General features: G+C 44.7%; 1 protein-coding gene across 1 annotated transcript in view; it reads left to right on the top strand.

Moving 5' to 3' along the window:
• The first annotated feature begins 2,780 nt into the window (after positions 1–2,780).
• Positions 2,781–16,581, top strand: part of MKLN1 (muskelin 1) — a 98,343-nt gene continuing 84,542 nt past the window's right edge. The window contains exon 1 of the mRNA XM_059816184.1: positions 2,781–2,872. Within this exon, the coding sequence (XP_059672167.1) occupies positions 2,781–2,872 (92 nt within the window). The remainder of the gene's footprint in view (positions 2,873–16,581) is intronic.

Genomic DNA, 16,581 nt, shown 5'->3' with positions numbered 1-16,581 from the left:
CTGCTGCGGGGCTGCGGCCCACCGGTCGCTCGCAATCCCCTAAATTTCATATTCGAATGTCACAGGTTTTACATGGCATTGCTCTTCTCAGGCTGGTTGTTAGCGAGGCTCCAAATGCTGAGGTAGGGTCTCTTCCTCTGGGGTTGGGAGTATATTGTTAGTGAGATCCCTAGTAAACTATTTCTTTTAATACTCCTGTGGTAATTTTGGGATGGGGATGCCCGCAGTCAGAAGTTTGGATAAGTGAAGTCTGAAATGCCACAGGAAGGTCACAAAATTCAAAAAGCCTCGTTTGTGCAGCAGCGGAGGGAGGTGTGGATGTTTGTGCCTCATGCACTGACTTTGTTGTGCTGTTGCAGAGCTGTGTGGCTTTCATACCAGTGAAAACGCTGCAAACACCCCTCCTGGGAAGGGGTCTTGAGATAAAGCACTCACTGCTCCATCTCGCTTTTAAAATACCCAGTAGATGTTCAGCCTCTAAGGCTGCTGAACGAGTTTTTCATCCACAGGCAGATTTTGCTGCCACATTCTCACTCACTTTCCTAAAATAAAGGGGGAAAAAAAATAAAAATCCCTGTGCTAATTTAATCTAGCCAGGCATCTTGCTGTCCTGCCTGATAATATCTCTCCAATCTGTCATTTCCAACAGACAGCTGTTTATTTGTTTGGTTTTTTTTTCCCCCTGGTCTTGAAATACCTCCTCTGCTTTCTCAAGCAGCCCAGAGCTGCCCCAGGGATGTCCCGAGCCTCCCCCTTGCTTTGGTGGAGGCTCTGGGTGAAACCATCTCCCTTCTTCAGGAAAAACCCTACAACAACCTCAGATGGAGAAACACATCAAAGAATGTCCAACTTATGTGCCCGTCCTGTAGGTGTTTGGGGTTTCAGAGCCAAACTCCTAGCATGCAGCTATGCAGTGGGCCAAAGCACTGAAAAACACCCTGGTGCAGGTCTGGAGATCCTGACGGGAGTTTCCCTCCAAACTGAGCACGGCAGTGCAGATCCACAGAGGTACCAGTGCTGCTGGCGAATTATTCAGCAGCATCAACTGCAAAGGAGGAAATGATTAAAAACAAGTTATTCCCTAGAATCCACAGCAAAAGAAATAAAGGTGTTATTAAATACAACAGCGCGCAAGACATGGGAAACCACTTCGGTTCCTTCCCACAGCCTGGACTTCCAGGTTGCCTCTCTATGAAGCACATAGACAAGCTGCTGTATGGACCAAAAAAACGACCCAAGGAAAAAAACCCTGATTAATTCGGGCACCCAGCGCGCAGTTTGCAATTGTTTTCGAATGGGACTGTTGGTCAAATGCTAAATCTGGGCACCACTCGATCATCCGCATTTTCATTTCACTTGTTATTTTATTTATCTATTTACTGTTATTTATGGTGACTTTAATAGCTTTAACTCCTTCTCGGAAAAAAACCAAAACCCACCCAGTATTAAAAAATTGGCAGAAGTGTCAAAACAAGCTTCTTGGGAAGTTTAAGAATACATGGACAAGTATTTGGCTGAGCAAATTGTGCAAGGGAGGATAACTGTGCTACCCATGACAGGGATTGGTGCAGGAGCCGGCATGGGATCAAATCCCACTGGGATTTTCCTAGATCCCTTTCCCAAGCACCCACCCGCGGTCAGGGCTGCTGTGGGGCCAGGAAAGGAGATGCCCCCTCCAGCAATGAACACCCCACTCCAGCCCCATGGGGCGTCTCCCTGAGCCCCACAGCCCACCTCAGCCCCATGGGGCATGCCCCTGAGCCCCACAGCCCAAGGCAGCCCCATGGCACGTGCCCCTGAGCCGCACAAGCAGCTCCACGGGGTGTGTCCCTGAGACCCACAGCCCACCTCAGCCCCACGGGGCACCTCCCTGAGCCCCACAGCCCACCTCAGCCCCACGGGGCACCTCCCTGAGCCCCACAGCCCACCGCAGCCCCACAGGGCATCCCCCTGAGCCCCACCTCAGCTCCACGGGGTACCTCCCTGAGACCCACAGCCCACCTCAGCCCCACAGGGCATCCCTCTGAGCCCCACAGCAGTCCCACGGGGCATCTCCCTGAGACCCACAGCCCACCTCAGCCCCCCAGGGCACCTCCTGTGAGCCCCACCTCAGCCCCACAGGGCCCCTCCCTGAGCCCCACAGCCCCACCGCAGCCCCACAGGGCATCCGCCTGAGCCCCACCTCAGCTGCACGGGGCACCTCCCTGAGCCCCACAGCCCCACCTCAGCCCCACAGGGCCCCTCCTTGAGCCCCACAGCCCACCACAGCCCCACAGGGCATCCGCCTGAGCCCCACCTCAGCTCCACGGGGCACCTCCCTGAGCCCCACAGCCCCACCTCAGCCCACTGGGCATCCCCCTGAGCCCCACAGCCCACCTCAGCTCCACGGGGCACCTCCCTGAGCCCCACAGCCCACCGCAGCCCCACAGGGCATCCCCCTGAGCCCCACCTCAGCTCCACGGGGTACCTCCCTGAGACCCACAGCCCACCTCAGCCCCACAGGGTATCCCCCTGAGCCCCACCTCAGCCCCACAGGGCATCCCTTTGAGCCCAACAGCAGCCCCACGGGGCATCTCCCTGAGACCCACAGCCCCCCAACTCCAGGAGGTGTCACCCTCCAGGCCCCACGGCCCGTCCTCCCACCCAGGCCCCACCTCAGGCCCCCGCCCCCGCCGCGCCCCACAGGCCCCGCCGGCCCCCGCCCGCGCGGCCCCTTTAAGAGCACGGCCCCGCCCCCCGCGGTCGCTGCCGGGGCCGCGGCTGCCGCTGCTGACAACAAGATGGCGGCGGCGGGGCCGGCGGGCCCGGAGAGCCGGGTGCTGGGCTACACCCTGCATCGCTGGAGCAGCTTCTCCTCCACCTACCTGCCCGAGTGAGTCCCGGCCTCGGCCCCGGCCTCGCCCCTGGGCCGCCCCGCGCCGCGGCGGGCTGCCGGGCCTGCGCCGGGCCCTGGCCGTGGCCTGCGCGGGGAGGCCGCGGCGGGCGGCGCTGCGGTGGCGGCCGCTCCGTGGGGAGCGCGGGCCCCGCCACCGCCGGCGAGGGGTGCTGGGGCGGCCCGGGGTGGCCTGAGCCCCGGGCTGGGGAGGGGCTGGGGAGGGGAGGCCCGGCCGCCAGGCGCGGGGAGGGGGGGAAGGGCTGTGTGGGGGGAAGGGGGAGGTCAGCGGGATGTGGGGGGCTGTGTGTGGGGGAGGGCCTGCACAGCAGGATTTGGGGGGACTGTGTGTGTGGGAGGGGGTGGTCAGCAGGGTTGGGGGACTGTATGTGGGGGAGGGCCTATACAGCAAGATTTTGGGGGGGCTGTGTGTGGGGGAGAGAGGTCAGCGGGATGTGTGGGGCTGTATGTGGGGGAGGGTCTGTAGAGCAGGATTTTGGGGGGCTGTGTGTGGGGGTGGGTCTGTACAGCAGGATTTGGGGGGGCTGTATGTGAGTGAGGGGGTGGTCAGCAGGGTTGTGGGACTGTATGTGGGGGAGGGTCTGTACAGCAGGATTTTGGGGGGGGCTGTGTGTGGGGGAGGGTCTGTACAGCAGGATTTTGGGGGGGGCTGTGTGTGGGGGAGGGTCTGTACAGCAGGATTTTGGGGGGGCTGTGTGTGGGTCTGTACAGCAGGATTTGGGGGGGCTTTGTGTGGGGGTGGGTCTGTAGAGCAGGATTTGGGGGGGCTGTGTGTGGGGGAGGGCCTGTACAGCAGGATTTGGGGGGGCTGTGTGTGGGGGAGGGGGAGGCCAGCGGGATGTGGGGGGCTGTGTGTGGGGGTGGGTCTGTAGAGCAGGATTTGGGGGGGCTGTGGGAGGGAGGGGGTGGTCAACAGGATTGGGAGGGTGTTTGGGGAGGGAGTTGAGAACCAACCTTGATCAACAGATTTGGGGGGGCTTTGTATGGGATGATCACCAGGTATGGGCAAGGAGGGGATGGATGCACGTACGGAGGGGAAGCTGGCCCCAGATTTGGGGGAAAAATGGGCACTGTGTGTGGGAGAGGCTGCTCAACAGGTTAAGTGGGGAGAAGGGTAAGTAAACCTCCCCCCGCCCCTGACCCGAGGTTTGGGTATGTCAGGTGCCTGTGGACACTGTGTTTTTTGGCAGCCGGACTTCCTCTCCTGCCCCTGACCTCTGAAACGCTGGAGGCTCATTGGGCTACTGTCACCTGTTGTGTGTGGTTTTGGGGGAAGGGGGGGTCATCTGCTGCCCTCGTGTTCTGCGTTTTAACTAAAAATCCTAACTTTTAAACTGAAAAACCTAACTTTTGGTTTGGCAAAAGGAAACTGGAGCTGTGTGTTTTACAGTCGTCAGTTTGCGCTGCCACAGTAACGTGAACCCGTCTTGAATGAGAGACTTGGCTATATGGCAGTCCAGCTATACCTGTTAAATTCCTCTAGTTACTGAAAGTAAAATTCGGGGTGACTATAATGTGATCTAGGTGTGCTATTTTCCATACACCTTTTCGGTAAGTTAGCTTCAGTGTTGGAGGTCGGGAGGACCGTTAGGAGTACAGCGCTTGGACGCCTTAGTCATTGCAGGCTGTAGAGTCTTGTCTAATCATTGATTGTGCTGAATTTAATAACCTTTGATTGAAATGTCTTTGTTGCATTATCTGTTAATTATTAATGTCATGAATTATCTCCACTTCCCAAAATGAAGTGAAACTTTAAAAAAAAGTTTTTCTGACTGAACTCCTAGTCGTTGTATCTTTCTGTACATTTGCTTTGTTAGATAATAAAAATAACTGGATTATTTTCTAATTGGTAACGTTTGGTGATAATTAAGTAATCCCTCTACCTTTTTTGTTAAAAAGACTTGACTTTCAGGTCTGTGATCATGCTTGTATTTATTTCTACCAGCATTTCTGGCTTTCAACATCGTATTAAGGTGTTGGTCCCTGAATAGAAGGGTGACAGTCCATTATTGATCTCACTGATGCGATATAAAGAGATAATGCCATCTTTCTCCTTGATACTCCTTTTCAAGGCTCCCATTAGTCCTTTTTGCTAGAGGCTCGTGTCAGGAATTAATGTTCACGTGGTATCTGCAGTGCTGCCCAGACACCTTAATGTCATTGCCTTCCGTGATACAATTCCCTTTCCTATAGTAGGGCTGGTGTTTTACAAATGTGTGACCTTGCATTCGGCTGTTTTTTAAGATGTTGTTTAAATGTGCTTATCATCAGTAAAAACAATTTTAATGGCTCTTATGCAGTGTTCAATAATCCCAGCGGTGGGGTTATTCTTCGGCGTGCTGACCTTGGTCCGAGGGATGCTGGTCCTAGTGCTTGTGTGCTGTCTTCTATGGAAGTTTTGGTTTTTACTTGCTCTCTGTTAGCTTTTGATTCCCATGTTCTGGGAGAGAGCTTAAATGTGATCTGAGATGGAAAGGGGAGGCTTTGACCTGCTGTTTAAGATTAGATTCTTGAAAAGAGAAAATTTATGAAGAAGCTTATGGGAGGGTGGGTTTTTGGGGAGGCAGTGAAGATGGAAAACTTTAAAATTGCTGGGACAGGAACATAACATACTGCGGGACCAACACGCAGATGGGGCTAGAAGTTGTGTGTGGAACAGAATGATGCTTTTCTGGAAGGATATTGGGAATTCTAGTTATAATGTAGTTAGCTAAGAAGAAGCTACTTTAACCTTGAAGTAGAAGAGGGACTCTGCTGTAATGTATGTAGGAATAACACTACTTTAATAATGTTGCTTGTTGTTGGGAGCTGTGGTACACACAAAGTGCTTGTGGAAGAGGAACAGAGTAGATTACACATGTTCTTTGTCAGCTAAGTATGATTTAAACACACTTCTGAAGTAGTTTTATGGTTTTAAATGTAAAACACAGCTATGAAACATAAAACTTTCATCACTGCTTTCCAGGGAAGAAATTAGATGTCTAGTAACTTAAAGGCATCTGCTTATGTGAAGCTGAACTGATCTGAAACTTTTCAGAACACTGAAATGGCCTGATAACTGCTCTTTTTAATTAAACCAAACAGAAGTGCTTTTCAAAGACCATTCTGGTCATGTTCTAGTTTAGGATCAGTAGTCTATTGGAAAAACACCGATTTCATTCAATGACAGCGAAGTTTCTTCTGGTGAATGCCAGCATCTTTCCTGTTGTGTTTGGTGGTGATGCTAGGGGATTAGTTAGTGCTGGAACCAATTTCTGGCTGTTTTACCAGTGCTGCAGCTACCTGCACGTTTGCAAAGACCTTTCCAAACATTAAATTAAGATTGTCCTTCTCCAGTCTCCAAAAGAATAGTTCTACTGTTTTTCAAACTGCTGGAGTTGTCCTCTATTGTCTTGTAGATACCAGCAGGAAGACTTAACTTGGGTATTTATTTTAAAAACTCTGTGGGTAGAAGTGAGAGTTAATCTAGTAATAGTGTCTATTTCAGTCTGCGTTGTAGGGGAGGTTGTGCCTTTGGGAAGAAAATTGATCCAAGAGGAAATTCGTTCTTGAAACATCTGGTGTTTGCAGAGACACTCTGCCTGTGCAGAGGCAACAGTGCGTTGAGAGGCTTCAGTTTGTCCAACTTGGAAAACGTTCAACCCAGCACATCGCCTGAGAGTCCTCCGTTGGATCCCTTCTTTGCCTCTCCGCAGTTCTTCCTGAGGGAATGGAGCCATGTTGGGAGGCTGCTCCCTGATGTCTCGCAAGGCAAGGGACCGGCCTAGGGATTTCCCCACCATCGACAGTCATTCCACATGAGCTACACAAACTAGTACTGGTGTCTTTTGACATACGCTGAGGGAGAGAGACCTGGACTTTATTCCCCTCTCTCCTCTGGTCTTCTGCAGAAAGTGATGAACTCAGTCACTTCTTTTTTTGGTCAAGGAGGGAATAAACAATTTATAGAAGGTAATATAACCCTTGTTCAAACTTGGGGTTTTTTTTGTAAGGAAGAGAACCAAAAGCTATTGCTCTGTTCTGAGAGAAGCACTTCATATCCTGATGATTTTTAATAGCCGTTTTTTGTACCTGCTCCAGTTTGAACTGCCTCCTAAGGTGAATAAGAGGTGAAGTGTTGCGCTCTGTGCAATGGCAGTCATGTACCCTTTTCTATTGCTAAATGCTAAATTACTGTACCCTAGGACCATGGTTTCTAGTGGTTGCATCAGACTCGTGACTGATGATATCTTGTAGTTGGCTAATGCACTCAGGTCCTTCTGTCACTGTTTTATACAGCTGAAATCCCACTTCAGATACTAACAAGAGCTTTTTACGGTGTTATTCTAGTCATGTACCTTTGTGAGGAAGCTTCATCCCATTTCTGTTGCTCAGATCTTTAGAGTCATTCAGGTTTTCCTGTATGACATCTCTGTAGAGGAAGATCAGTATGTTTCCTAGATTTGACTTTAGGATTTTTATTGGTGTTTTGTTCAATTATTTCTTGTGCTAAGATTGTTATTAGGAATACAAATAAGATTGGCTTCTTAGCAAATAATTAAATACCATTAGCAACCTCCTCCTAATTGGTAGTCACTTTTTCATTGCAACCCATTTTTATCTATTTCACTTCAGTTATTCTAGGAATTCCAGTCTTTTCTAGTTCGACACTGTATGTGGTACTGCATCAAATGCTGAAGGCTGGATGGCTCTCTTGTCTCTTTCCTAGAAAGCATACTGAAAGAGAGAAAGATCCAGCTGATTTGATACACTTAAAATGATTGTGTGCATTTTTGCTGATTTTTCTGTATTTCCATCAAACCAGGGGAAGTAAACTAAGTGAAAGATACTTTGATAGTAAAATATTAGTGACTTGTAGCCTTCCAAACTGAGAATGCAAATATTTTGCTTTTTAGTTAAGAGGAAGTGACAGTAAGTTCCTGCCCAGTGTAACTGAACATCTACTGCTGTGTTGTGTTTACTCTGAAACAGAGATGTACTCTCCTGTGTTTTCAGATCTAAGGTATTGCAAAGCATTAGCAAGAAGGTACTGAGAACATGTGTAACAAACTTCTTGGGGTAAAGTCCATAACGATTTTAAAAAAACCCAAACTAACAACAACCAGAAAATAACCTGAATTCCAGCTACCCTGTTCTCTGAGATTTCTGTAACTGGAAGAAACATGTATTTGTGGCTAGTGAAATGTGATTCTCAGTTTCTCCTCCCACCACGTGAAACCGATGATTCAGATTTGTACCTTATAGGTTCGTAAATCTTGTTATAGATGCATCCAGGTCTTGAAGAATCTCATGTTCAAGTTGAGATCAGTCATGACTAATGAAAAAGTTAGGTTTTTTCTCTTCTGTTTTCCGATACCGAGCTCTGTTTCCTTGATGAGGTGAAGATACCTTCTGTTGAGGTCTCAGCAGTTTAAAGCTATCTAAACCAGTCCAAAATGGTGGACTAATGAAATGTGCTTTAGAGCTTTTCTGGCAGGGTGACCTGCGCTCATCATCCATACGGTAAAGGTCTTAATGACACTGCTTATGCCTCGCGGTTTCTTAAATAACTTCAGTTACGTAGCAGTGATGATTTCCATTCTAGTTGTAGAGCTGCGACTTTGGGGGTTTTTTTGCACATATAAGCACGAATGTAGTTTTTTCAACTTAAGTTGTCGGAATTTCTAGCTTTACTGGAATATTTTAATGTAGCCAGTTCCCTTTCCTTGTTCTAATTGCTTTGCCTTTAGATATGGGAGAATGAACAGGCACACCTGATGGCTATCGGTAATTACATGCTTGTGATGTCTTTGCAATATTGATCAATACTTTCAACGTTTACTAAAATGAGCTTGGAATGCAACCACTGGCTAATGAAGCCAGCTGACGGACTCTGTTCCCCTCTGATGAATCCTGTGTACAGAAATGTTCTCAGTTTTGCTTCTCGTCCTTTTCAGTGTCCAGTGGAAAGTATTTTTTTCCCCACTTGTTTGTGTGAATTTTCTGGATGTTTCTAGACAATCTCACGTCCTGACAAGCATTTTCCCCCTTGCTTACATCACTTCTGTAGGCTAGGATTTTTCTCTGAAAGCTCAAATTGCGTACTTCAAAACCCAAATATTACTGTAGAAAATAAAGTTGCCCACAGATTGGATATGTAAGTATTAGGTGCTTCACTAGTGTCTGATAAGGTGAAGTAGTGAGAAAGAAAAAGGTCAGAGAGGTGGACGGAGGGAAAAAATGACAAAATTATGAAGTTGTTCATTCCTTACATTGGCATCAGAAGTCTGATAGCTCTTGCCTCCCAGGTAAAAGAACAAATGCTGTTGTATGAGAAGAAATTTCTTTAAGCTCCAGGTAAAATATAGTGATTATTTAGGAGATTAGACAGTTTTATTCACTGGCAGAAGGATGAAGGTGAGATGCTAATTGCTCTAGTTCCCTGGTGTGACTAACCTGGCAGAACCTGTATTACTCTGATGTTCAACCTTTTCTGGGATGGCATTTTTGGGGAACATTAAGAATGTAAAATTTTCATAGGAGGTGTTAACATCATCAGGTTGTGGATCACTTGTTCTGTATGTGGCTTTATATCCTGCAAGCTTAATAAAGGTTTTCTAGCTCCTCATTACTAATTGCTTAAAGATTTAAACATTCTTTCGAACAGAGCACGTTTTCCTTGGGATAACTGTTGTTACTGCTGAAACAGCATGTACTGTCTGATTTTTTTTTTACATGGCAAAGAATATAGTTTCTTACTCTGTACATTCATCTTCTTTTTAGCAGATCGCTGTTAAAATGCATGGTTAGGTTTATCACTGCTGTTGATTTTATGATGTGATCAAGATTTTTCTGTTGAGCTTAAGTGGTGTGTGCAGCATTGATTCTCAGTCAGTTATCTAGAGGTCAGCATGTTCCAAACTTCCAAAACAAGCCACTGCTTGACTGACTTTAATTGCATGTTAATATAAACCTCTAAAACCAGAGGTAGTTTTGCTTTTTTGACTACAGCTTATTGAATTTTGTAGGAACAGTGGACTGTGAGTTCAGCTGGGTCTGAATTCAATAATACACGAGTTACTGGAAGGGGAGGAGGGAGTGCTGAAGATGTAGAGTGGTTTGTTACCTTAGGTAGTCACTGTTTTAGTCATTACTTGAAACTCAGTATGCATAATCTTTGAGAAATTATTCCCTGGGTCAATTTAAATCAAGGAGCACAACCATATATTTAAATTGTGGATAGCAGCCTGCATGTCTGAATTTAAACTGCAAAAGCAAACTGGGTGATAGCACTTGCTCCTCCTCTGCTGGTGTGTTCTGCAGTTCCTGGAAAATGACATGATAATGGAGAAAAATTGTGCTCTGGTAATTTTGAGTTTGGTGGTGTTTTCCTCAGTCCTCTCTGCCTTTTCTCCCCAGACTGGCTGCTGGGTTCATAGTGTCACTCTCAAGCTCTGGGAAGGTGCTTAACACTGAAACTCTGCTTAGGACATTACCTGTATTTTTCTTGAATGCTTTTCTGTAGGTACATGCTTTAAGCAGCATTTGTCTCTCATGGTAACTATTTAAATACTAATTTCCTACCCTATTCTACATTTGAAAGTCGTATTAGTAAAGATGTGCTCTTAACACAGTGTTAGAATGGAAGAAAAAAATTTGGATTAGGTAAATTGACCTGTGATTAAGGAATTGCTGAATGAATTCCCACCCTGCTCTTTCGTGACACTGTGCTATTGCTAGCTTTCATGTTTTGTCTCCTAAAAAAACCACCTTTCTGGTACAGGGTTTGGAAACTGCCAAATATGAAAGTAATGTTGGCTTGGGAACCGGTGTACCCTTTAGCATGAATTATTTATATTGCCCCAAAATAAAGAATTATTCCATAATGTAGCTCTAGGGGCAAATGTTTCTGACTTGTAACACATTTCCCCAAATAAACAGTCCTTAATGACAGGCTGATATTTCTTTATTTTCCCAGGTCAATATTTTGTCTTCTGGATTCCTTGAGTAGAGTTGCACTGTTAGTGAGAGAACCTTAATTTTGAAAGGAAAGGTAATACAGTGAAAGTGGTCCCACCTGGAACCAGGAGGCATTTTCCGTACAGTTTTGGTGAAAAAGCTCCATACCTGATGTTAGTTTGGGCGTGAGGGGGCTTCAGTCTGTTTTTTTGAACTAGTCTGCTTTAAATTCTTTTACAGGCATCAGTTTTCTGGGTGAACTTTTTACTAAGTGTGAAGTTACAGTGCTGATGAATATTAAAGATGTGTTTATGGCTTACATTAGGCATTTATATCTTTACGTGTGATCACTTAGTCTGTTTTTGTGGATTCCTCTGTTGAGTGGAAATGTTGCTAATACTGTGGTATGTAAAAGCATTGTTGCAATGCTGTGAAATCATGGAAGACCTAAATCTACTTCCTGGCCTTCATAAATTTTTTCCATATGTGTGTTAGTCAAACAAAAATACTCCACGAAGCTTGTGATGCTTCCAAAATACTGCATGGGGGATTTACAAGATGTGTGCTAGACATTGCTTTCCTTTAACCTTCTTGCAGAGGGCCTGTCCCTTTCCAAGAAAATGCTTTTGGAAATGAGAAGTGGGAGCAGTGCAGTACAGAGGTGCGCTACACCACCAGTATTGTGGAAGATTTGGGAAGTCTAAGTTCAGTGGCTTTTCTGGTGATTGCTGGCAGTAGAAATCCCTATCTTCACACAGTGTCTAAGCTATTTTCCCCGTAAGATGTGAGATTTTTTTTTAAATGAAAACTGAGCTTTGTTATAAAGTGGGTGCAGCTGGTGATGTCTTAAATTCTGGCAAATTGTACTACAATATTTTATTTATTGGCTACAAATCCAGTGAGCTGAAGAATCTAATAAGTTCGTCTTTTTTCCTTGACTATTGAAGGGTAGAATTCATGCTATTCTTGGTCTTTTTATCAAGCCAGGGATTAATTTCTACTCAGGGAACCTCCTGGAACCTCACCTAGGCTAGGCTGCATGCACGCCACATAGCTTGTGTTAGTACTTTGTGGATGACTTAAAAGGATGGATTTCAAATATCCTCATGGCTTAGACATGTACAAATGAACACTGAGTATGAAAAGAAATGGGCAAAAGAAATGGTTCCAGGTAATCTTATATTCGCTAATACCAGTTCACCAAAATGATTAGGTGAAGCAGTCTTCATAATTGCTGATTTCATCAGCTTTTTAAGTTATTTTCTTTTCAAAAAGTAGATAGACTGTAAGTACATGGAGAAGATCTGTTGTTTGAGCAATCTAACAATTCTTAATTTTAAACCCAAAGCTAGTGTAGGGAGAGAACAAACCTGGATAATTTTTAAGCTTAAAGGTTCAGCATCACTTACCAGTTAAATTGCATCTAAAGTATAATCCCTAAACATTGGGACAATTAGGCTGGTAATCATCTGCGATGTGTGAAGTTACTGTGGTTGCCAACATAGGCAAATAAGTCTGACTATTTTATTTTTTCTCCAATTTGTTTTTCTGCTGTGCTAATACTGATGTTGCCAACCTGGAGCTGGGAGCTCTTGCCGCTAAGGATTTGAGTTGCTCAGTGCTGTGATACAGTCAAAAGTTTAATCCCTGATTTCGGGTTGTTGAGTGTCACTGGAATAGAAGTTATTTATCAGGCTCTGATAACTTGCTGGGAATTTACTATACTGCTGCAGTTTTAGTCACTATTGGTAACATTTAATTCCTTGTGTGTCAGAAGCCGTAACTAGGTGAAGGGAGTGAAAAAGAGTACTTCCGAACTTGTGTTACTGGAAATGTCTGCAACAGTGTCATTTCGTGTTTAAGAAGCAGTTTGTTTTCTAGTAAAGGCCTTTGTGTATCATTGGGCTGGCAGCGATGAGAGGCAGCTTAAAGTAAATTGTTCATTGAAAGAAATAATTAAGAAACTGGTTTTAATGGCACTATTTCTAGGCCAGAGCTAAGTGATACCTGTTTTGTTGTCCAGTATAGCCAGCTATGATCTGATAAGTATATTTCTGTAAGGTAATTTCTAAATTCATTATTTTTGTATGCTGTGCTTGTTTAGCTATTTTACTTTTGATAGAAGTGAATTTATAATATACTGGATCTTTGTGTGAAACTCTGCTGCTGAGGAGATGGAAGCAAATTTGAGCAGTAAGTTGGCAAATCCTGTGACAGTATATTATTTAAAATTGCACACTTGTGTACTTGTTTAACTCAAACTTCATTTTACTATGCAAGAGGTCTTCCTGTACTACTTAGCAGTGGGATTAAGAAGTCCTGTGTTTTAAAAAATGCAAAACCAAAAACCAACACCCAAACACAAAAAACCTTGTTTCCTGAACGGGTCTGCCTACTGCATAATAATTGTGCATGTTTTACTGTGTTTCAACCAAGAAATTTTCAAGTCTTAATGTCCTTATGCCATTTTAAGCAGAGAACTTTTCCAATAGAAAGGAGAGAAACTTTATGACAAAAACTAAAAAGCTTTTTTTGAACTGTTTTAGGGGAGAGCTATAGGTACCTACAGCTTTTTAAACATCGCAACTAGGTGGTTTGAAATCAGCATTAGTTGCAGTGAGTTTCTGGGTGGTGCAGGAGAAAAATTTTTCTAGTTCTTTCAGATCCATGGAATAGGGTTTTTTGGTGGTGGTTTTTTTTTTTCTGTTTTTCTTGGTAAAGACTCTGTGTACATTCCAGTGTCTAGGCTGGACAAGAGTATCTCCGCTGATGCTTTGTACTGGCTGGTGTGATGGTTCCACGTGTTTGAAATAGTTGGCCCACCATGTCTTACAGTCCTCTGCAAAGTGGACTTAGTGGAAAACTTAGTCCGTGTATTCTAGTTGCTGTATTCTTGCTGGTCTGTTTTGAGGTGGTTGTAGGAAAAAAAACCAAAAAAAAATCATCACGTAGACAACCCCAAAGAAAGTATTTTGTCCGTTTTCAGTCAGGCTGTGTTGTCGTAGCACTCCAAATGCTTTTTGCAGTGTAATGGCGTGGTACCTCAGCGTTTTTCTGGAAGAGCTGTGTCTGAGTTCCAAGTCCTCTTGGAGACGCGTGTGCCCTTTTCTGCACAGCTGCTCTCTGAAGAGCAGTTTGAATGTGCCAAGCAAAGCTAGTGTTTTGGATTTGTTTATTCTTAAGGACTTGTTCCTAAAGTCATGGATTTCTTTAATAGCAGCTTCATGAAAATATTTAGGTTAGATGCAAATTATAGCAGCCTTAAACCTCATTTGCGGTATATTCTGCAAAGTCATCTTATTTCTCCCTTCCTCCCCCCTAAAGCAAAGAAGAACTCTCCCTTAGTGATTGTCATGCCTGAAACCACAGAGCTTTTTTACAGAGAAGTGCTCTGGTAATACCAAGTGTGGGGACATCTCTGTAATTCCAGCAGAGATCAGCCAGCAGTTGGTGCAACGGATATGACGGTTTCTGGGATGGTAAAAGGAAAAATTATCTACTTCCAGCAGTTGCAAGACCAGTGTCTGCATGGGTAATAAAAAGAAACTTCCAGCGTGTTCTGCCAAGAGGGCATTCTACATAAAGCAGCTGGAATGATCCGCTTCTCTTATTTAGCGATGGGAATGCTTACAGTAAAGGCTTAGATGCTAATAGCCGTGAAGGAAGTTAGGTTATGAATTTAAGGCACACCAGTACTACTGCTGGACATGTTACTGTTTTTGGTGCGCATAAAATGGCTCCTTCTGCTTAGCTTTTAGTGGGGGGTAGGGTTGCCCACAAAGTAGCAGAGGTACCACAACAGCTAATTTTTTTAGTAGCTACTTGCCAGCGAGAGAGTAGTATTGGGAGTTAACTCCAGTGTGAACCCCTTGCCCGCATCCAGCTCCTCATCTTTTTTTCTCCTTTTGTGCTGGCACTAGAAGGAAGCTGAATTGGAGAACTGATCTGACTGAAGTTATTTATGCTAATCTTTATTATAGCTGCTGGTGTAGGGAGGGAGAGGATCAGGTGGAAGTGGGTAGAATGGTCCCTCTTGGCAGTGTTGTAGATTTATGCTAGACTAGATCTTGTATCTACAGTTTGAGTTATCTCAAACCACGTTTAATGAGTTTCTTTTTTTCACAGGAAAAGCTTGTGTAAAACTATTCGGTACTTGCGGTAACTAAAGGGCTTACAAATACCTTTTCTAATGCCTTGTGAAAATTATGTGGAAAGTCATCGAGTTAGTGGAATTTTCACTTCTAAAGTTTCTCAGAGTTTAATTCAGGTGTCATACCTGAAAAGCCTGCCTCCAGGTACTGTGTAAGAGTTTTGTGATACCCAGGAAAAGGGCTTTACGTGGCAAGAGGCGTCTGTCATTAGGATACGCATCTGTTTGTTTCTTACTGTCTTGTGACTGCTGGAATGCCTGAATTCCTCCAAGCCCATAAATTTTCCTAAACCATTGTGGTGAATTGACTTTGTACATACGGACTTCTGTCTTCAGTGTTTGTTTAATCTTAATAAATTAATAAACCATGTATTTTTAAACATAACTCCGTTGACACTGCTATATTTATCTTTTACATTACTTTTTAGCCTTAATTTTATGTGAGCTGCCTGTCCCTTTTCTCTGTCTTGGCAGAAGGATTTTTATCTTGTCTATCTGTACTGATTGAGGTCTTCTTTGGTTGTGGCAAACTGATCTTTGACCTGGAGAAGCAAACAAATCTACTTCTAAAAATACGATCTTTGGGATGTGTCCCAGTTATAAAATGCCTCTTTCCAGCAGGGCATTATCCGACCACGTAACAGTGCCAATTCCTGCAAATGTTGCTCAACATATGAAGGGCTTATCATCCAATGTTTAAACAAATGTAATAGCATCATAAATAAAATTTATTTTGTAGGGTAAATTGTCTTGTTTCATGCTGGGATGAAGTTCCATAAAGAAGAAAAGCCATACAGTGTTATCTGGTTTTATCTGCCTTAGCGTCCCTTAACTATTTGATATAAGATGCATATCTCCTTCAAGTTCAGCAGTTTCTCTCTTTCCAGATATTAAAAGGTATTTAGAAATTCCTAAATATCCTTTTTGCCTTGCCCGTGGCATGGTATAGGAGACTGCAGGTATGATTCCTATCAAAACAAGTGCGTTTTGGTTTCTAGTGGTGGCTTAGCTTTGAGGCTGGCTACTTTTATTAGAAATCTGTGTTTTCATCAGTTCCCAAATTCTCCCCTTTGGTTTGGTTGGTTCATTTTGTCCCTGTTGTAATTAAAGATGAGGGCTAGGTTTTCTCTTGGAGTTGAGCCTCTTCACGCTGCAAACTAAATGTACTTAGTTGGATGTTTAATGATGCAGACCAATGGCTTGACTTCCCTTTTTTGATGGGGGTAGAGCAAGAGGGTCGTGCGTGTCCATATGCTGTTCAAACACGTTTTTCCCATTGGGGATGTGTCAGTAAACCAGCTGCAGGCCTGGGCCAGCGCTGGCATTGCTGTGTTAATAAATGCCATGCTATGGTGGAAACTAGCTAAAGGGAGAGGGAACCTGAGTTTTGTTCCTATGCCGTGTAAAAATCATGACATGTCTCTTGTAAAGCCCGCAGATGGACAGCCACTAGACCAGCTCTCTAAAATGTATGTATTTTGAGGGGCCACCCTGGTCTAGCTGCTTGCTGTGTCCCTTGTCAGGGCGCGGGACTGCTTGGATACCGTTGCTAGTGTGGTGATTTTGGTCTGCCCACTGTGGAAAGGGCGAGCTAATTTCT

This window comes from Gavia stellata, chromosome 4 (genome assembly GCF_030936135.1).
Source record: "Gavia stellata isolate bGavSte3 chromosome 4, bGavSte3.hap2, whole genome shotgun sequence".
NCBI lineage: Eukaryota > Metazoa > Chordata > Aves > Gaviiformes > Gaviidae > Gavia > Gavia stellata.
The sequence above is the reverse complement of the archived record's forward strand: the minus strand, read 5'-3'. Positions and strand labels throughout refer to the sequence as shown.